The sequence below is a fragment of the Callionymus lyra genome, chromosome 2, assembly GCF_982586985.1.
Source record: "Callionymus lyra chromosome 2, fCalLyr1.hap1.1, whole genome shotgun sequence".
Lineage (NCBI taxonomy): Eukaryota > Metazoa > Chordata > Actinopteri > Syngnathiformes > Callionymidae > Callionymus > Callionymus lyra.
This window is the reverse complement of record NC_141819.1, coordinates 5,340,518-5,363,208: the sequence shown is the minus strand read 5'-3', so window position 1 is coordinate 5,363,208 and position 22,691 is coordinate 5,340,518. Positions and strand designations below refer to the sequence as shown.

At 38.7% G+C, this 22,691-nt stretch overlaps 2 protein-coding genes across 2 annotated transcripts in view; both read right to left on the bottom strand.

Moving 5' to 3' along the window:
* The window catches only part of LOC148085133 (uncharacterized), a 523,722-nt gene that overhangs the window by 169,723 nt on the left and 331,308 nt on the right, over positions 1-22,691 (bottom strand). The gene's annotated exons all lie outside the window — the stretch shown is intronic.
* LOC148085141 (NLR family CARD domain-containing protein 3-like) lies at positions 11,669-18,910 on the bottom strand. The gene is made up of 5 exons (XM_087785514.1): positions 18,895-18,910; positions 16,135-17,932; positions 14,859-15,032; positions 11,990-12,399; positions 11,669-11,692 (listed from the first exon to the last, which is right to left on the bottom strand). Exons 1-4 carry the CDS (start codon positions 18,908-18,910, stop codon positions 12,186-12,188), a joined length of 2,202 nt encoding a protein of 733 aa, XP_087641640.1. The 3' UTR covers positions 11,669-11,692; positions 11,990-12,185.

The window sequence follows — 22,691 nt, the reverse complement described above, 5'->3', positions numbered from 1 at the left end:
ATTATAGCCTCAGAGAAAACTGTTTTTAAGAGTTGAATTAAACAAGCGTGTGGAAAACAAAACGTAAATAAATAGTTTATTGTATCCTATATACTTATGTATATATATCATTATATACTACTGTACACAATCCCTGTTACCTGATTATGTCACTCTCCATGTAGGCCTTGATAGTTGTTACTACATTTTGTAATACATGAGAGACAACATTTCTGGTACTACTACGGTACTAATACTGTTATTTTCATACAATATTTTGTTATATGTGTGATCAATTTCTTGTATTGAAATTTTCTTACCACTCAATGGAAAATCTTTCCATGAGCCTTCAGCACCACCACCTCCTGATGGATGGAATATCATTCTTTTTAATAAAAAAAATGGTTATATAGATGGTCGTGACATTAGTTGAGTTAGCTGTAACTTCAGTATAGACAACTTACTCCAGTGAAAATAAATTCACTCTTGGTACAGATGCAGAAGGCATACTACGGATTTGAAGGACAGTCATTTGGTTATTGAATAGAAAACATTTAATGAGGAAATTGCAACATTCTACCATAATCATGAACATTCCACAGCTGGTTCCATCTGCCTGTACTGGAAAATGCTGAAAATAGGTGTCATGTTTAATAATATCTGCCTTATACCAATGATATCAAACAACAGATACAGTGAAGTCATGGCCAAACATCTCTGTCCAATCTTCTGTAGTAGATTATAGCCCTTAGACCAGGGGTCGGCAACCCGCGACTCCAGAGCAGCATGCGGCTCTTTGATCACTCTGATGCGGCTCAGCAGTTGAAAATAATGAATGAGTATTTAATTCAAATGTATTTGATTTTAGTTCATTCATTTTCAAAATGTAATTCTATTAAGATTATTATGGCGATCTTATAAAATGTGTTAACATATTTTTGTCGCTCTTGATACACGTCACAACCTCCAATGTGCGACACCCTCCAGTGTCTGGTTACTTTAACTTTTCCACCCCAGGTAGGCTTACTATGGAGAATTCAAAGAAAAGAAAAGTGTCTGAAGAAAACAGAACGTTCAATGCTGCGTGGGCAGATGCATTTGCTTTCACTGCTGACGAGACTGGTTTACCTGTGTGCTTAATATGCAATGAGAAACTCGCCAACAACAAAAAGTCAAATGTCGCCAATTTCCAAAATAAACACGCAGCATTTGCTCAAAAATATCCGGATGGAAATGAGAGAAAAAAAAGCTGTTTCTGAACTGACACGGAAGGTGATTTGAGCAAAAATCACTTCAAGAAGTGGATGAAGTCTGCAAATATAAGTACATATGCTCGTTTTGTTGCAGCTCAGGAAATAGTAAGGCAGGGGAAGCCGTTTGCAGATGGAGATATTTAAAATAATCTTTCATTAAGATTTCAGAACATCTATTCACAGACTTTAAAAACAAGAGTGAAATTGTACAGAAAATCAAGGATATGCCCCTCTCTGCAAAAACTGTCAAAGACAGAACCATACAAATGGCAGAAGACATCACCAGACAGTACATTAAAGACATCAATTCAGCTGTTGCCTACTCAATTGCCTGTGATGAATCCAAAGACAAAGGTGATATTGAACAAATAGCGCTGTTCTGCCGGTATGTAAACTCTGCTGGGCCACAGGAAGAAATGATTGAGTTGATACCACTAAAAGGCCAAACACGGGGGGAGGACGTCTGTGAGGCTGTCTTGAATTGTTTAAGAGCCAAAGGAATAAACACCGCCCACCTGGTGTCAGTGGCTACAGACGGGGCACAGAGTATGACAGGAGCGCACAAGGGCTTTGTGGCTTTACTGCAGAAGTTGCTGGACAGAAAGTTGCTGACTTTTCACTGCGTCCTGCACCAAGAGGCACTGTGTGCTCAAACATTTCCTCCGGAATGCACAGACGTAATGAGTGTTGTCATTCAGATTGTCAATAAAATAATGGCGAAAGGTTTAAATCACCGTCAGTTTCGTTCGTTGCTGGACGAGCTGGAAAGCACATATTCTGATCTCCTGTTGCACAACAAAGTCCGGTGGCTGTCTAGAGGCGAGGAGCTGAAACGCTTTGCCGCGTGTCTGGAAGAGGTGAAAACATTTCTGGGCAGCAAAGGGCTCACATATCCTGTGTTGGAACAGCCAGAGTGGCTGGAAAAGCTACACTTCATGGTAGACATGACAGCGCACCTGAACACGCTAAACACAGCTCTTCATGGGAAAGGACACACAGCCCTGTGCATGTTGGAGGAGGTTTTGGCTTTCGAGCGCAAGTTGACAGTGCTTGCCAGAGATTTACAGAAAGGTACACTGTCACACTTCCCCAGTTTGAGTGAGTTCAAAAAAGCTCACATTGTGAATTTAGAGTATTTACATTCTGCAGTCATTGCAATGCAAACATCGTTTGGGAAATGATTCAGTGAGTTCAGAGGAAAAAACACATTATCCTTCCCTGTCACTCCCCTCAGCCTCGATCCATCCCTGTTGAATATGACAGCCTTTCCAGGTGTGAGTCCACCTGATCTTGAAATGGAACTGGCTGACATAGCCGACAAAGACATGTGGGTGTCCAAGTTAAAGCGCCTGACAGCGGACCTTGAAGATGTTTCACGCCAGAAGGCCGTTCTTGCTCAGAATCACAAATGGTGTGATATTGAAAACCTCCCCAAACCAGACAAACTTGTGTTCGAAACTTGGAACGCTATCCCCGACTTTTATGTGGACATGAAAAAGTATGCACTTGGAGTCCTGTCGATCTTTGGATCCACATTTGTATGTGAGCAGGTGTTCTCCAACATGAACTTTATTAAAAACAAACATCGCACACGCCTCACAGATGAGAGCCTACAATCCTGTGTGAAGATAAAGGTCATACAGCCCTGATGTGGAGACGCTATGCGCTGCGGTTCAGGAGCAGAAATAACATTGACCAAGTATGATAAATGATTTAATTTCCTATAATTTGGCAAATATTCACATTTTTTAATTGTTCAGTGAAATAGACATTTTATTATTCAGGTTGGCAGCTGACGGCACGGCGCCAGTAGAAGGATGACGGCACAGAGAGAGAGGACGGCATTTTTGGTTCTCTGCCAGTGGATCATTTAAGTTTGGCGTTTTGTTTTTTCATTACTACAAGTAGGACTTAAATAGTATTTTACTTAACCTTCAACACAACGTCTTTTTCGGAGTTAAAAACGTTTTGTTGCATGCAGAAATTTTATTTCAATTTCTCTTCAGTCGTTCATTGATTTCATAAATTTAACCCATAATAGTTTGTTTATACATAGCACAAAGCAAAAAAAAATGTATATGCAGTGTTATTTCATTTTAAATTTCAAAAGAGTTTTGTGGCTCCCATTGTTTTCTTTAATTGTGAAACGGGTCAAAATGGCTCTTTGAGTGGTAAAGGTTGCCGACCCCTGCCTTAGACAAACTTTTATTTTCAGAACAACTCATTTCTGGTAGATTTAACTTTAAAATTGCCTCTAGGTAAACATGACCTGAAGAAAAGAAGCACCACCTTTGAGTCTTAGTCCAAAGTAAGTAAGTAAGTAAGTAAGTAATTTTTTTTTATATAGCGCTTTTCTAGACCAGGGTCACAAAGCGCTTAAACAATCAAAACAATATTCAATAAAGTACATACTTTAAAGATCAAGATACAACTGATAACACAACAGGAGTTCCAGAAAATCAAGGAAAAGCCTGAACAAATAAAAACGTCTTTAGATGTTTCTTAAAGAAGTCAGTAGACTCCATCAAGTGCAAAGAGAGAGGAAGATCGTTCCAAAGCTTAGGAGCAACAGTCTGGAAGGATTTCTCTCCTCTGGTCCTGGACCGTGTGCCAGAAACCATCAGTAGATTCTGATCCACAGACCTCAGAGCCCGAGCTGGGGTGTAAGGCTGGATCAGATCAGTGATGTAAGGAGGAGCCTGACCATGAATAGATCTGAAAGTGGAAACTATTACATTTATATCGATAATGATATAATTAATTATAATTCATTGGAGTTATTAATTAACTATGAAACACTACTTTGAATCAATCTCATTTACTGAAGTCACTTCGTGTTGTTGTGATTAATGTTCTTTACTGAGTAAGAGGCTCTTGAATTGATTATACAAACATATGAAAAATTGGGTCCGGTCCTGGTCCTTTGTTGCAGGCTGGCAAAGATCTCCCTTGACCGAGTTGGCGTAACTGTCCAGAGATGTATCTTTACTCGGTGCAAGGGGTCACAAGTCTTTTCTGGAAGAGCAGTTTGGTTGCTTGGTTCAGGCTTGCTTGGCTGGCTGCAGGAGATTGGGTTGCAGCTTGCTTGTGTCTTGAGAAGCTATGGTCAAGCTGGGAAGCTTCTCTCACCAAGTTGCAGGAAGGGAAGGGGCAGGAGTCAAGAACGGGGTCGAAGAGAGGAGAGGATGGGACCCCAAGAGTGACAAGCGTGTCAGGAGTGTAAGGACCAGAGAGTCAAGAGCGTGATTTGTATCACGCACTGCCTCTTTAAGCTATTCAGTCTTGACCCAGGATTGATGCGCTGTTACTGATTCCTCACCCCCCATTGGCTGGAGATGAATGAACCACTTGAAGTTTTATTGTCAAAATAATTGTGTGATGTGTTTAAAGCTGGATTATGTGCTGGACAAAGGGGCCCCAGCAGAAGAAGTTATAGTGAGGGACGCCGACATCTGCCTCTGAAAAGAGCATTTTTGGAGCCTTGGTTGCAACATGTAAACGGAAAGCAATGTAGGTTTAGATTTATTTTATTACTTTTGGTTCATCTTTGGTGGAAATGATGTATTAGGTTTAACCCGACTGCAATTATTTTTAACTTATACAATCTGTAGAGATCCTGCTCTACTAAACGTCTGCAGGACCTGAATTCACCAATTTAGTTTTAGTAAAATAATTAAACAATAAAAGTTCCACAAGTAGTTCAATCACAAATAAATGTACTTATAAAAGACAAAGACAAACAAAAATACTCTCAATTTAAACTATACTTGTCACTCGATCTAAAACACGAAATAATGAACAGTTTGTCAGTCATTATTGAACATTAATGTTGCAGGCCTGAATCGTAGCTCAGGTGCGGTAAGACCGGATACGATGGGGCCGCTTCACTCCGCAAAGCAATCAATAAAAAAGTACCCAAGTGTCTGATGGATGTGGGGGAGGCTTCCATGTCGGGGGGGACTTGGAGGTGGTCAGTTGGCTCAGGTGGATTGGATATGTGGCTCCTTCAACTCAATTTGATGATCTCTGAATGTCAGGCTGACAGAAAATCATCATCCAGCTTTTCTCGTTCCTTTTGGTTGCTCACAAACTCATCGGATCTTCAGTTGTCCTCGTTCCAAACTCTTGAAAACGGCATTTAAAAGGCCCGGGCTGTGTCCCATATCACGCACTTCTCTGCGTGCACTGGTTTATAGTACACATTAAGATGTGTATGTGTAACCAATGTGGAAAATGTAGGGTTGATAGCCGTGAACTATCAGTCCAGTAAATAAAATAATTATGGACAGAAGAACATTCATCCACCACATACACAGTAGAGAAAATAAATATTTATATTATATTGTCTCCTACTCTAAACTATTGTAAAAATATAAACAAAATATACTTTCAAAAAGTATTCAATAACCAAACAAAAACAAAATAGCCTCCTTGGCTGGAAAATGTATTGTCTTCAAACGAAAAATAATATTGTCTGTTTGTTGTGCTGACGAGCAAAATAAAAGTGCATAGAGTGAGTATCAATCCTGAAATACTCTAGTTTGTCCTGGAAGTCTTTGTGGAACAGATGTTTACTCGTCCTCCTTCGGTGACAATCAGGAACCAGCAAAGAACAGTGAAGTTCTAGGAGTGACAAGCGAGTGTTTCAATAGAAATGCAGGAGCGATGACACGTGTCTCAGTCTCTGAGCCGCTGAAGCATCTCAACACCTGAGTCTCATCAGTGGAACACAAGTAAAACAATGACCGTCTTAAAGCGACAGTGTCTTAATGCGATACAAACATCGAAAAGTAATAAAACACAAAAATAACAACTGGGTTGAATTATATCATTCCAGTGAAAATAATTGAAACATAAAACACCAAATAAACGGCTGGGTTACATATGTACTTGGCCAGTGCTCAAATTTGGCCACGGTAGTACTGTCTCGAATAAAACTGCTGCTACACACTTACAGGAAATGACTCGACAGCTTCTTCTTCTACTACTTTTTAACACTGACTGAAACCAGTCTTTGAAACACTATCACTGACACTTGACAACACTTTTCTCCAATTGAAACAAGTTGTGTTTCATTGTGATATTACTGTTGTTGTGTTGTGTGACATTTACGTCGGTATCTGCTCTGAAAACCGTCGTCAGTGACGTAGCTTCAGTTTAGCTTCAGTTTAGCTTCAGTTTAGCTTCAGTTTAGCTTCATCTACGTAGCTTCAGTTTAGCTTCAGTTTAGCTTCAGTTTAGCTTCAGTTTAGCTTCAGTTTAGCTTCTGTTTAGCTTCATCTACGTCATTAGATGGAGGTCGTTGAGGGTGGAAAGTGTCCATCGATCCACACTCAACTTTCCCAATTCAGTGCAGATTGTGGACTAGATTTTCGCACACTGATTATTGGGACACACTTGTGCCCTTAAAATATTAAGTGTAAGTGCAGAAGTGAACAATTTGCGACACAGTCCTGGTCTCACTCAATTCGCCGCCCCATGTCACTCAATCACGGGAACATGAGAAACACAGCTGTCAATCATTCCATCAATCCAAAATAAACATTCATAAATGAGTTAAATTGTCCATCATCTGATAATAATACATTTAAATTATGCACAGCAAAATGTACAAGATTAAATGTTATCAATAGGTTACTTAAATAAAATATCTTATTTGCTGAAAAAAAGTTCATAAAAATCCTACAAAGCAGATATTTTCTTTTCTTTGCTGATTTCATTTTTTCTTTCTTTCTGTCTGATTGAACAACTATTTTGACGGAGCTGTTTCATGTCAGATCTGCTTCCTTTTTAACACAGTTGCACCGAGCAATGCAACGCTACGAGTACTCGCTCTCCGAACCTGATGCATGCGCCGATGGACCGGTGCTGCTCGACCCATCCCAGGTGTGTAATGTGGCCTTCTACAGAGACAACCTACTGCCCCCTGCTGGCGAGTTCGTCCATCTTTCTCAGCGACGAGGCTGAGGCTCGAGACGTAATCCATAGCGACAGCCTGTAGAGGGCGTAACAGCATTTGTAGAACCACGGTTCTAAAAATAAAAGGGTTCATCTTGTGTTTGGGTCGGTCTGAACAATGAAACTAGAGATCCTCTCTAAAGAAACGTTAAATAAAATATTTTTTTTACTTTAAATTAATAATAGTGATGTGTTGATGAAGCTTCATGAAACAGTGTCATTATTTCCTGAGTCCACTAGATGTCACTCTTTGCTCTGTAAACTCGGGAGGGACTGATCTGTGAAAAATATGACCCTGCTTCATGAAGCTTCATCGACACATCAATAGATCTAATATTGCTGGGCGCTACAGAAGGCTGAACATATTTGTTTCTGGCTCCCTCTGCTGTTAGAGATAAAGACTTTTTTAGGTCAGTTTTATCTTCATTAGAAGCTTAAAAGCCACAATAGAAAGAATGTTGTTTGTTTGCCAGTGTAAAACAAGGGTAAATGTTTATTTTTTAGTTTTAAAAAGGTGTATTCATGTATTATGATGGATACACAGAGACAAGTGAGGAAGAGTTTTGTTGTTTCCTTCTGTCTGCAGGAGCTGAACGAGTCATCACCCTCAAGATGGAAATCCCCGGCTCCATAACTCCTCTCATCCAGGAGATGTTGGAGAACTCTGGAGGCCTGGAGAGCGGCAGCTCTGCCCAGCTCTACCAAAGCAGTCCAGCCACACAATCGGCGTAGTGACGGCCGACAAAGTTATATAAATACATATAGATATGAACTATGGTGTTTGACATGAGGGCGACTGAAAACCTTTTCTGAGATGAGAAACTGTTGTATCCCTTCACTGTTTGGATCTTTTCGTACCACCGAGAGTATTGAGGAAGATGTTTGACTTTGATGTCACGTGTACATTATTCTGATGAACACAAAGTTATTTCCAGTCCTCACATGTATGTGCACAAAAAGAAAGTCGCTACGAGTGTCACAGTCTATTCCAGGTTGTTGTCCACGTATTGTTTTGTGCTTCCAGACGAATGGAAAACAAATGATTGTATGATATGGTCACAGGTCTTTTCAAGAAATCCAGTTCATGAAGATTCATTATTAAAGTGTCTTTAAGTAGCCTTTGCTTTGTGTATATAAACTGTACTCATTTCTGCAAAACTATGAAAAGTTTTAGGCTTCACTTGGTTTTGAAAAGAAAAAACCTTTTATGTGTTTTGTTCATAGGTTTGTGATTCCAGGAAATACATTTTACTGAAGGAAGTTTTTGTGTTCGACTAAATACTGGACACTTAACTAATCACCGGCTGTTCAGAATGAGGCGTTCACGGTTCCCCCCCTTTTGTTTTGACCTACAGTAGGTATGAACAAGTAGCACTCCAGTCGGGGCATATCTTTCTGGTCATGTAGCAGACAGAGACGGAGTCTGGAAGTGTTGAGGTGGATCACATCTCGGGCTCGGACGTTCCTGTAGCAGCTTCATGATATTGATCCATGTGAAGAGTGGTGTACATACACACTGTATTGAATACAAGTGATTCTCAAAAGCCTCTTTGTGGGTCCGTGTCATGTCGTGGTGGGGAAAACTAGATTGTAGTGGTCCCTCTGGACGGGGGATCGTGAAGGTCCTTCTGATATTTGTCCTCACGCATCGTCCCCTGTGTTAGAAACATGCAGGATCCAGAGCAACCTCACACCCTGTGATACACTTGATGCCAAAACGCCTTCACATCATCTTGACCATCGTTACTGTACACACACCAATGTCTCAGGAAGGAATCATGTTGTGTGCTTGGCCTGTCCATTGTATATGTTCTGTGCTGCCCCCCCACTATGTCACTAACACACACACCTCTGCTACTGAGCCCCTGTGTTTCAAATCACTCAGACCAGAAGTTGTGCAGAGAGACTCCGACCCTGAACATTATGGTCTCACCATGTGTGGAGTCTCTCTACGAGTCCTTATTTCTTCTTCTTTTTTTTTTGTACAGTCAAAGCTGCTTTCATTTAGGACTTAACATGTCCAGAACAACTTTTCTCTGCACAGCTGATCTGGAAGAGAAACGGACGCACCTTCGCTTTGAAACGTATGGAATATGTTGCAATTTTGTCAAGATTATCAAGAGACTTTGATTTAAAAACAAAACCCAACATTTAATGATTATTGTTGTGTCGTGTGAATCACTTTTATAACTACATTCTGCTGTATTTGAGTCTCAAGTGTTGCCTTCAGTTTCCTCCAGCAGGAAAGAATGTTGCTGTTGTTTCTTCTAAATAATGAAAAAATAAAACATCAGGGCTGTATAAAGTGCTGAAATTAAACAAATAATAAAGTATTATATGATTCACCAACACATGTCATCTTCAGGGTGTGACACCCCTGATGTCAACACAAAGGACGATGTGTCAGTTAAAGGATAAAGAAAGACTAAAATGCTGCTAATTGTAATCAGAGAGAACATCGCTCCCTCTAGTGGTGATTTAAGATATTTCACTGTCCTGTCAATAATTCTGCAAGGACTAAGATAAGTTTTCCTCGCTGCAGGGATGGAGTGAACCACGACAGGTGATGATAGAGTGACTCGTGTGTTTATTTATTGACAATGGCTTCATCTAGTGGTGCAACTGTAGATTACAGTCAATGTTTTACAATCCAACTCTTAAACACATCACAGGAAGTAAATACCTGTTGTTTGTAATAATGGAGCCGTAAAAACAGAAACAATCAATCCTGTTATATATCAGAGGCTTCAATAAGCACCACTGTTGTACGGCGTGTTCTTCTTACTCTGACATGCTGCTCATCCAAAACTAGTGATGGTGAGATGAAGCTTCATTAACAGTGTCATCATGTTTAATGATCAGTAGGTGGCGCCTCTGTTTAAAAATGATATGAGGTTTGATCCAAGTACGTGTTTATTGTTAAATGTTTAAATATTAAATATATTTATTGAAGTTCTCAGGCTCAGCTCCAGCTAGTGTTTCCTCATCAAACACATTGAAAGTGTCAGTGCACAAGTGCAAGATTTACACTGAGAGACTGAGATCTTTCACTACAAACACATTTAAAATATAGATTCATTTAAGTGTTTTTATGATCATTTCTTCTCATGTGGAGCTTCAATCCAAGAGTTACAGACGAGCAGTCTGGAGGAATTTGGATGTTTTCAAGTGTCTTTTTGGACGAAGATGAAGACGAAGACAACTGAGCTCCAGTCGCTACATTAAAATGAACAAACATTTTTGTCTATAACTCTAAAAAGAACAGATCACTCTGAAAATAATCCCAACACTTAGTCGACATGAGGGCGAGTAGAACATGAGTTTGAATTTTGCGTGAATTATTTCTTCAGACGTGAACTAAAAAGACAATAAAAGACTTAAAACATCACATGATTCCAGAACTGTTGTAATAGTTTTATTTGACCTACTATTACATGATTGAGTAAATAATGTTGAATACATTCAACTGTTACTTTAACACACTTTCATTTGCAGTTAATGAAGGAAGAAAAACTCTCTAAACTGGATCAAGATTGTCTCACGATACATTTGTCAAAGTGTAGATTCACTTGTCGATTATAACATTAATGATCAGTTTATAAAATATAATATAGTGTGATTTTGAGAATATTGTGCAAAGAACTGTATGTTTTGAAGCTGTTTGACTAGAGGATTGAATTTGTTGATCTTTTTTAATTCATGTTTCTCTCGCTCTGTTCCTCTGATGACATCATTTCTAGGCGACAGATGAGATGAAGTCAATCTGTCACGATCATGTTTAGCTACTGTTGAGAAGTACAGTTTGAAAAAATAACCATTAAACCACTTACTTTCAGAGTAAAAGAGGTTTAACTAGAGAACGATGAAGAAGAGACATGAGGTGATGATGGTGGAAGAACGTTGTCTTGACGATCATATACTGATCCAAACTGAGACGAGTCAATGTTCTGTCAACATTCTTCTGAGAACTTGAGAGAAGAACCATGTGACTGAAACATCCCAGAATCATCTTGAATGTCAGATTTGAAGATGAAGTCAGCAGCTAAACTAGCATGTAGCTAACATGAGTCTAGTCTAGTTGTGATGAAGATGTTCAAGTGAACACATGATTCAATATGAAGTGATTCATGTGTGAAATGATGTTTAAAGTGACTCAACATTGTGAGTTGATGATCAAACTCACGTCTGATTTCAAATATTTGACAGAAATATTTCTTTGTTCTCCACTGACAGTCAAACTGAAACAATGTTGATGTTGAAGCTCCTGAAGAGTTTTGAGCTGAAGGACTTGAAGATTTGGAATCAGAGCTTCACTTGATACTGTAACTGTGAGTCTTTAACATCTGCACGTTTGTTCTGGAATCTTCTTCATCAAGTCCATGTCCACAAAGACCTTCAACTGCTGTGTCAGCAGATGAGCTTTGATGTTGAAGTCAATCCATGGAATCAAACTTACCATTCATGGATGAAGGTCAAACATATGTGGTCCACAGTGATCCAGTCTGGAGGAAAAAAGAGTCAGAAGATCAGATTAATTTGATTCAGATGTTTCATGAATATTGTTTCATTCTCAGTGGACGACTCAGTCATGACTGTTGATGACAACAAAGATGGATCTATAAACAGGCTGCTCAGTCTCAACTGTCTCCTTCATGCTTCCACTGGTGTCCAGCAGGAGAACATGGAGGAATTCAGAGTTTGGATTCATGTGCTCAGTTCAGATGAAGAGTCTGAGCATCAAATGTTCAGTCTGAAGATCTTTGGAGTTCAGTCAGTGAGTTCTGCTGCTCTGTTCATACCTGAGAGTCTCCAGTCTCCAGTCTGGACTCTTCAGTCCAGCAGACAGCAGCTCCAGTCCTGGTCCTCCTGGATGATTCCTGCTCAGGTCCAGTTCTCTCAGGTGGGATGGGTTCAATATCAGAGCTGAGGCCAGAGAAGAACAACTTCTCTCTGAGATCCAACACCTTGACAGACTGAAATGAAGGAGAAACACTTTTAGAAACTTATCAGAACCAAGAGAAGATGATGTTCTGACCTGAGAGTCTCCAGGTGACAGTGTGGACTCTTCAGTCCAGCAGACAGCAGCTCCACTCCTGGATCCTGCAGCTTGTTTCTACTCAGGTCCAGTAGAGTCAGACTAGAGGACGGAGAGCTGAGGACTGAGGACAGAAGTGAACAACTTCTCTCTGACAGTCGACAGAAGCTCAGCCTGTGAAAGAGACGAGTTTCATCAACAAGTGACTTTTTCAATTTTCTATTTAAAAAAAAAAAAAAAATTACGTCTGTGTTTTGAAGAGTTAAAAAACATTTATATTTTAATGTTGGAGTTTTGAAGAGGTAGAAAAAAAAGAAAAGAAAATAATATTTGAATGTTGGAGTTTTGAAGAGGTAAAAAAATAAATAATAATAATAATATTTTAAAAATGTATTTTTATTTTTTTATATTTTTTTTTACGTTTTCAAAACTACAACATTAAAAAATATATATATATATATATATATATATATATATATATATATATATATATATATATTAACTCTTCAAATCTACAACATTAAAATATAAATATTTTTTACCTCTTTTTTTACCTCTTCAAAACACAGACATTATAAAAATGCTGGTATGGAATTTTAAATTAAAAAAATCGAGATTCAATATTTTTAACAAGTATCTTTTTACATTATTTTTTTAAATGTGTATAAAATCCAATATATAATATATATATTAAACTATATGTCTAAAAAAAAATCCATTATTCAATGAAAACAAAACCAACCTTTCAAAAATCTAAATTATTGAATTAAATTATTCAAAAATTAATTCTATGGTTAAAAAAATACAACATTTCAATAAAATAAAATGTTAAATTCAATCCTTCAATTCTCTGATGACACTGATCTACTTGCATAAGAAACAAAGCAAATGTTTTTCAATATTCAGTTCATGAGCTGAAAATAGATTCAACTGCTCCAACAGGAAGTGACATTTATCAACACGTCATATTCAAAGTAGGAAATCGACACTTTTCTCTCTTAATGTTTGACCTTGAAAATGTTGAAAACCATGATCAACTTGATGAGACTGATTGTTGCAACAGTCACATGTCAGGAGAATGATCACAGATACCATCAGCACAATGGATTCAACAAGAAATGGAGACACATGTGTTCAGTGTGAAGTGAAGTAGTTGTAGATGAGCCTCACAAATCATTGGAGAAAGACATTTTCTTACCAACATGTTAGTTTTCACACCCGTATATAACCTGAGCACAAATATTGATATTTTCTTACAACACACTTGGTTGTCACGTCAATACTTCATCTCTCCTGTCCTGTTTGTGGGGGCGCTAATCCTCTAAATGAGGGTGAAGAAGTCGTAACCAGCGGCTGATGAAGATGACGAGTTAACAATAGTGTCAGTACACGATGAGGGCAGCCTACACTGTACAAAAACAAACAACTCACCACACATGGATTTCCTAAATGTTACAAAATAAAATGTTCATATCTGGATCTACTACCTGAAAGAATCAATAATCAAACAGAAATATCTTCTTCACATTTGAAGTTAATCTTACAGCAAATGACATCAACTTTCATTGATCTCTTTACATCCACCACACATGATGACTTTAACCACGTCTTTAAAATGATCATCAATATATGATTTGACTGTTAACTGATGCTTTTACAAAACTATACTTTTTATACGTGTCAGTGAAATTAAGTAATTTATAATTGTATTGTTTATCTTTATTTTATAATGATTTTATTCACACAGTTGCAACATTAAATTCAAGTAAAAACAGTCATTTATTGTAAACAATTGACTTTGAAATGACTTGTTAATGTGGTTCAGTTCGTCAAAGTCACTACTCTGAGTGTTTTCTCTGTCACAAGACAAAAGTATTTATGATTCCTTTAATAATACTGACGTGTACAAAATACTTATTAAGTGAACAAAGATCTGCTGTTTTTTTGTTTATGTTTTAAGTCTCCGTTGATGGTTGTTTTGACTCTGTTGGTTTGGACTGTTGCTGAATGAATTGGAGTCTCAGTAAAAGACATGACAAACAATACTTATTGGCTTCAATGAACATTTATGAACATATTTAGCTTCAAAAGAATCTTAAAGTAAGTAAAGTAGTTTTGTTTCATTAAAGAAACTTCATGATAAATTGAAGAAAAATGTAAGAATGATGCTATTAGTCGACTTAATGGTTGAATATTTGGTGACCAGTCGACTGTTAAAATAGTCGTAGACCTCATGAACAACAGATGAACCATAAGAGAAGAACAGAGACAACAACGGTGGAAAAAACAAACAATGAAAACAAATCAAAGACAAACCTCAAGATTCCACTCTAAAGTGTTTTGTCTTCTACGAGACAGATGACGCGAGAACACTGGATAAAGAATATGAAGGACTGTTGTTTTGATTATTATTCATTTTCATTTAAAGTTGACGCTTGTTTGTTTATCATTACAATGATTTATTAAGATGATATTTTTATAAACTACGTAACATCTTTACCTGCTACACAAACATACAAATGTATCTATGAGCTGCTTCACTGAAGAACAAAGTGATGACAGACTTTGACTCGTGTTTCCACCTCTGACTTTACATTTGAGCTTTGATGATGTAGAAAAGATGATGTTCTGACCTGAGAGTCTCCAGGTGACAGTGTGGACTCTTCAGTCCAGCAGACAGCAGCTCCACTCCTGGATCCTTCAGGCTGTTGTAGCTCAGGTCCAGTAGAGTCAGACTAGAGGACGGAGAGCTGAGGACTGAGGACAGAAGTGAACAACTTCTCTCTGACAGTCCACATCTGTTCAGCCTGTGAAAGAGACGAGTTTCATCAACAAGTGACTTTTTCAATTTTCTATTTGACAAGAATTGAAAGAGTTTATTTATAGTTTAATATTGTTATTTTAGTAATAAACAAAATTAAAAAAATTCAAGAATCAATATTTTTGACAAGTGGCTTTTTGAATTAAATATACAAATGTGAAAGTGTTTAAAATCCAATATATAATATATATTCAATTATTTAATAAAATGATTCAGAAAATATTTCTATGGTTAAAAAAATAGAACATTTTAATAAAATTAAATGTTAAATTCAATCCTTCAATTCTCTGATGACACTGATCTACTTGCATAAGAAACAAAGCAAATTTTTTTCAATATTCAGTTCATGAGCTGAAAATAGATTCAACTGCTCCAACAGGAAGTGACATTTATCAACTTATTTTGCTTAAAAAGAATCTTAAAGTAATACCTGACATGAATATTTTAAATTAAATCCATGCAGTCGGACAAAGAGGACTATGAAGACGAACCCCTTTGATTTTATTATTTATTTTTATAGAACACATTTCCTGAGAAAAAGACAAGAGTTGACCTTTTGTATGAAACAGTAAAGTTAAATAAAGCTGCATTTTTATTGATGTAACCTTCGTGGTTTTGTTTCATTCAAGAAACTTCATGTGAATTTTAGATGAATTTTAGAAATCAGGCTCAGAGCTGCTGTGAAGGTCACACATGCTAACTTAAGTTTATTTTCTATAAATAAATGTTGCGTACACATTCATTTGTGTATACGCAGTATAATTAATGAGGCCACATGTTTTAAATATGTTCTTTTGATTATTATTCATTTTCATTTAAAGTTGACGCTTGTTTGTTTATCATTACATTGAACATGATTTATTAAGATGATATTTTTATAAACTACGTAACATCTTTACTTTTCAATTCTCTATTTGACAAGACTGAACTAGTTACATCATAAAATCACATATTGTATGAATATTTGAGGAAGGTTTGTCTAAATTAGGATCAGTTTGTTAAACACGATGACAAACACAACAATCATCAAAGAGTAAATCAAACATTCATGTTTAGTTCATATCATCAGAAATGTTTGAAAAACTTACAGAACTTTGTTTGAAGCTTGAACCACCGGCAGAAGCCTCTCAAGAGCCTCGTCTGAACCATATCTTGAGTATTTCTTCAGGTCAAACTCGTCCAGATGTTCCTCTGAGGACAGTAAGATGAAGGCCAGGGCCGACCATTGAGAAGAAGACATTTGATCAGAGAGACGTCCTGATCTCATCTGCTGTTGGACCTCCTCCACCAGAGAAGTGTCCTTCACTTCATTCAGACAGTGGAACAGGTTGATGATTCTCTCTGGAGACACATCCTCACTTATCTTCTTCTTGATGAGCCCTGCTGTGTTGTGATTGGTCCAGGAGCTACTTCCTGTCTGTGTCAACAAACCTGGAAGGAGACTCTGGCTGGTCTGCAGAGAAAGACCCAGAAGGAAGCGCAGGAACAAGTCCAGATGTCCGTTTGGACTTTTTAGAGTCTCATCTATTGCTGTCTGGTAGAACCTTTCTGTTTGACTTTTGTTACTAAAGATTCTTTGCAAAGATGTTTGTTTTGATTCCATCAGGTTGACTCCAGAGTTGATGAAGGTCTGGTGGACGTGAAGAGCAGCCAGAAACTCCTGAACACTCAGGTGGATGAAGCAGAACACCTTGTCCTGGTACAGTCCTCTCTCCTCTCTGAAGATCTGAGTGAACACTCCTGAGTAAACTGAAGCTGCTGAGATGTTGATGTCACACTCTGTGAGGTCTGACTTATAGAAGATCAAGTTTCCTCTCTGCAGATGCTCAAAAGCCAGTTTTCCCAGAGACTCCATCATCTTCTTGCTCTTATGATCCCAAACTGTGTCAGTCCCAGATCCTCCGTCGAACTTCACCTTCTTGACTTTCAACTGAACCACCAGGAAGTAGATGAACATCTCAGTCAGGGTGTTGGGCAGCTGTCCTGTCTCTGTGCTCTTCAACATGTCCAGAACTGTGGCAGTGATCCAGCAGAAGATCGGGATGTGACACATGATGTAGATGCTTCGTGACCTCCTGATGTGAGACATGATGCTGCTGGTCTGCTCCTCATCTCTGAACCTCTTCCTGAAGTACTCCTCCTTCTGGAGGTCATTGAACCCTCTGACCTCTGTCACCATGTCCACACACTCAGGAGGGATCTGATTGGCTGCTGCAGGTCGTGTGGTGATCCAGAGACGAGCTGAGGGAAGAAGATCCCCCCTGATGAGGTTTGTCAGCAGGATGTCTACCGAGGTGGACTCTGTAGCTTCTATCAGGCGCCGACTGTTGAGGAAGTCCAGAGGGAGTCGACACTCGTCCAGACCATCAAAGATGAACAGAACCTGGAGTCCTTCAAAGCTGCTGAGTCTGGATTCTCTGGTTTCAGGAAAGAAAAGATGAACAATTTCCATCAAACTCAACTTCTTCTCTTTCAGCAGGTTCAGCTCTCTGAAGGTGAAAGGAAAGATGAAGTGGAAGTTCTGATGGGCTTTGTCGTCAGCCCAGTCCAGAGTGACCTTCTGTGTCAGGAGGGTCTTCCCAATGCCAGCCACGCCCTTCGTCAGCAGTGTTCTGATTGGTCTTTCTCTGTCAGGTGAGGCTTTAAAGAGGTCTTCTTGTCTGATGGTGGTTTCTGGTCTGGTCTGGTTCCTGGTGGCTGCTTCGATCTGTCTGACCTCGTGCTCCTGGTTGACCTGGTCTGTGCCCCCCTTAGTGATGTAGAGCTCAGTGAAGATCTCATTCAGAGGAGCAGAGTTTCCTGCTTTAGCGACCCCCTCAGACACACTGTGGAACTTCTTCTGCAGGCTCCTCTTCAGTCGTCCTCCACACTCTGAAGCAAGACTTCCTGAATAAAGACACACGAGTCAGAAGATTGTAGAAGGTGAAAATGGAGTAAAATCTTCAGATCTGATGCAAGTGTTCTTCATCTTCATCATGTTTGTTCACATGTTCTTACTGCTCCACAGACGCTCGGCCAGATCCTCCTCCTCCATGTCCTTCAGGAGATGAACTGTGATCTTCAGGAATTCTTCTCTGATGCTTCTCCACTTCTCATCTTCCTCCTCAGTCTGTGGAGTCTCTGGACTCACAAACCTCCAGACTCTCTTCAGCTCCTTCTGCATATAGTTGTAGAAGTTTCTCTCCAGTGACTGGAACAGAATCACAGAGAAGAAAGTCAGAGTGATAGTGGATCATCTCAAGAACCACAAAGACCAGAAGCTTTAACTTGGATTCAGCTGAAGGATGATGAACAGAAGGAACCTCTAGGATGAGGACCTCCTCTAGTTTATGAACATACCAGCCGTTTGATTTCCAGTTGTGAGGGATGTTGCTGACCAATGAGAAGCTCTGAGTTCTGATGGTCCATTCTGAGAAGAAGAGATGAAATCAGACTGTAAATAAACTCTTGTCGTGTTGAAGGTTCTGATCAAAAGCAAACTAGAAGGTTCCTTTTAAAACCCACTTTCATCTCCATTAGAACTTACATTTTGTCAAGCTAAGATGTTTATTTTAAATATAATTTTATAGAAATGAGTATTCTTGGTCTTATTATTGAAAGACAACTCTGATCAACTCTCATCTGTTTCTATCCTGGTATTCACCAGCTGAACCACTAGATGTCCTCACACTGCTGCACATGTCCACCTCTGCACTACAACTGTGAAAGCAACGTTTGAGGTTTTTAATTGTGTCTTTATCTCCCCCTGCTGGTGATGTGAGTGAAGTGAAGTTCTCTGGTTTAATGTGTGTATGAACCTGGTAGACTCACACTTGTTCACTCTCACCTCACACCTGGAGACTCTTCACTTCCTCTGAAGTCCATCAATCTCCCCATTGAACGATCACTCTTCAGAGACACACAGCAGGGTTCTGGTCCAGATCTTGGTCCAGGTCCAGCAGGTTCTTGCTGCTGCTTTGATCTTGAACACAGAAGTAGAATGAGTGAGAATGAAGACATGGAGGTGCTAAAAATGGATCAAGGGATTGACTTTTTACGAAAGAACATGTTTTTTTTAGAAAGAACAAGCTGGACATATTTATTACATTTTGAGTTTATTTGACTTCCTTGAAAGAAGAGAAATGTCAACTGAACTTTAGTCTGAGCTTTTGTTGTTTAGTCTGTATCTTTTGTTTTTATTTTCCTTCTTTATTTGTGGTGTTTTTCTTTACTTTGAAAATTCAATAAAGAAATCTTAAAAAACAAGAAAACTATCCGAGTCAAACATCAGACGCTAGATTTGTAGTGCGCGTAATGACAGAACATTACGGTAGCAGTGACGAAGCGTGAAAGAAATGTCTGTGTTTACGAAGCCCCCGATATTTGTTTAATTTGCCATCCATTCACTTATTTATTTGTGTTCAGTGTTGTTGAGGAGATCATTATTTGCTGATAATTCTCTTGTGAAAAGCTTCAGATAAATGCATGTATACAAGCCAGGCTTTGGTTCAGTTTGTGGAGGTGCGCTCGGTTTGCTCACCCAGTTGTCCAGGAGGTATTATGTGCTCACATAAGTTTAGGGTCTGCAGCCTCAAAAAAGAAGACACTGCTATGTGAAGTTGTGGCACAATTGGAGTCGAGGGTTTTTAACTCCACACTTTTAACTGACTTTAATGCAAATCTGGAATTCCAGAAATTCACGTAACAAGCCTCAAAAACTTTCTACTCTGTAATAGTTAATAATACAGTATTCTAACAAATCTTAACAATTCTAAGGTAGTACATTCTTCAGAATAAACTACCTGGTGTCTATAATGTGAGAATATTGATTGATAAATAAAACTAAAAAAAACGAGAGGTAGCCTATTTTGTAATGTTAATTATTAATTAAAATGATGCCTCTCGTTGTTGGCTAATGGCAAAAATATATAAATAATGTTTCAACACTGAACAAAAACAAATAAGTAAAATAAAATAAAAAAAAACACTATAAAAAAAACAGCAACAGGTAAATATAAATCACTTCGTACTTTCACACACATAATTTTTTGAAGTTTTACAAATGTATTTTTGTTTTGTACATTAAATTATATATTTACAAGTACAAATGTTTTGTCAATACAAAATAAAAGTGACAAATATTAATTTTACATTTGTGGATATCACAACACACGTGCAACCATTGAATATTTGCAGATCACCCTCTAAACAGTTACAAATATAAGTGAGACAAAAATAGCTCCGTAACCCATGAGCTTTTTAATTGTGTCTTTATCTCCCCCTGCTGGTGATGTGAGTGAAGTAAAGTTCTCTGGTTTAATGTGTGTATGAACCTGGTAGACTCACACTTGTTCACTCTCACCTCACACCTGGAGACTCTTCACTTCCTCTGAAGTTGATCACTCTAGGGATTGAATGATCACTCTTCAGAGACACACAGCAGGGTTCTGGTCCAGATCTTGGTCCAGGTCCAGCAGGTTCTTGCTGCTGCTTTGATCTTGAACACAGAAGTAGAATGAGTGAGAATGAAGACATGGAGGACAATCTTGGAGGTCCTTGTCTCACCTCTGAGTGCTGGTCTGTTCATCGTGCTCCTCACACTGAGGGTATTTAAAGGAGTCTCTGTCCTCACCATGAGTCTCAGCAGAGTCTTCACCTTCACACAAACATACTCATGACATTCTTGTCAACATCAAAAGTTGTTCTCGCCTCATAGTGTAAAAACTATAATCAATCCTTTCATAATGTCTTGTTTTCATTAGAGGAAAACAGATTTTACTTCACACGTTCTGCGCCCTCTACAGGCAGGGTTAAATGAAGCAGATGTAACCCAGGTGAAATTAGCCTTAGGTTAATAAATAGTTAATACATTAGAATAAATAAATAAACGAAATTCATCATTTAAATAAGTTACATTACTGACATTAAAACATCTAAAATAGATAAATACGATTTAAAACATTATTTCATGGCGTGGTATTTTGTTGTTTTTCATTGGTTAAGAGGTTGATATCCATTAGCGAATCACAGCGCTGATAGTTGGTGATGCGGAACCGAATCCAGGAAGTGAGAGCAGGTGCGCTCGCTCGTGTAGAACTCCGGAGAAGAAACCGTTAAGAAAAGAGCAGAGAGTAGTGATGGCGAGATGAAGCCTCATGAAGCACTGAAGCCTCGCAGCCGAGTAGTTCATCTTTGGAGCAAAGCCTCATGAGGCTTCATTTGCACGACCATGCCATCATGTGGACAATTCGGAGCATTGCATATTTTGTTCGCAAATGATTGTCTCTGCCAGAGACGTGTTTTGACGATTTATTTTCCTATTGCAAGTGTTTTCTTTACCTTTCTGTCTATGTCGATAGACTGTGGTTTTGTTCACCGTTTTAGTTTTGAGTCATTGACGAAATTTGCGGAGGAAAAGTTTTTCTTTTGAAGATCAAGCACCCAGCGCGTGCTCGTGAACAGTGGATGGCGAGCTAACCCAACTAGGAGCTACGACTGAACTGTGTGTTTTTGACGTTGGAAGAGACACTTTACTCTCGTGTTTTGGGAGAGTAATCATCGCGTTCCCGTTGTTTAAGTTTTTCCCCCCTTTCCCTGCCGAGGAATACTCTCCAGGACCGCGGTAAGACTGTTCCGGTTTAAACCGCATTTTCCCCTCTGGATTACGTGAACAGTGCGTGGACTGCTTCGCGCTGTTGTGTGGAAGGGTAACGGTTTCCCTTTTACCTGCTAACGGACTGTTTAGCACTAAAAACTGATTGAATAGACACTTGAACAGTTTGTTATTTTATGTTTCATACTATGGTGCATATCTTGAATGTTTTGAACTGAAATGTTGATTGCAACTGCATTTTCTCATGTGGGTTTTGTGAGATGCCCTGTGGTTCATGGTTGTAATACTTGAAAGAAACTAGTTTTGTCGAAATAACTTCAAACTTACTGGATAACAATTCAAACTAGAATACAAAAGAGCTCTGAAATAATAACTCGACTACTGAAACTAACTAAGGTTAAGTTAACTAGAGACTAAAGGATTCAAAACGGTTTCTTAATCTAAAAGGTAACTGAGTAAAACTCAGGTTCTTCGAATTAATTTTGCATTTATGCGAATGTTTGTTTTCCTATGTTGTATGTATGTCATGTCTGTAAATGTCTAAAGGATCCATTTTCTAACTACTATTTTCATTCTCATTAGATAAAGCCGGCAATCTAAACTAAACTTTTGGTCTGTGATGTTTTCTCTTGTCAATCATTATTTTAGCCAATTTACTGCTCTTCCTACGAACCTAGTTTCTAGTCCCACAACAACTCACTACTAATATTTGTAGTAAGTGCTACACAGAGGTATCTTCTATCCACAGACGCAGATGGAACTATGAAATGAGGCGTCCACTATCCAGCATTAGCAGCTTCTCTACTCGGTAAAATCTCTTTCCACACTGAGATCTCAGGCTTTCTGGTCCTTGTTTTTGAGCCATTAGAGCAAATCTTCCTAAAGAAAGTCCAGCCCTTTTCTTCAACCCCTCCTGTCGGCACTCACCTGAGGGACCAGACCATCTCATCAGCTCCACCTGCCTGCAATTATTGAAGGAGAACAATAGGCTGCTTGGAGCTCCAGTCTTCTCCTTTCTTGTGTCTCAAATCGCATACTTGCGTACTCAAAGTT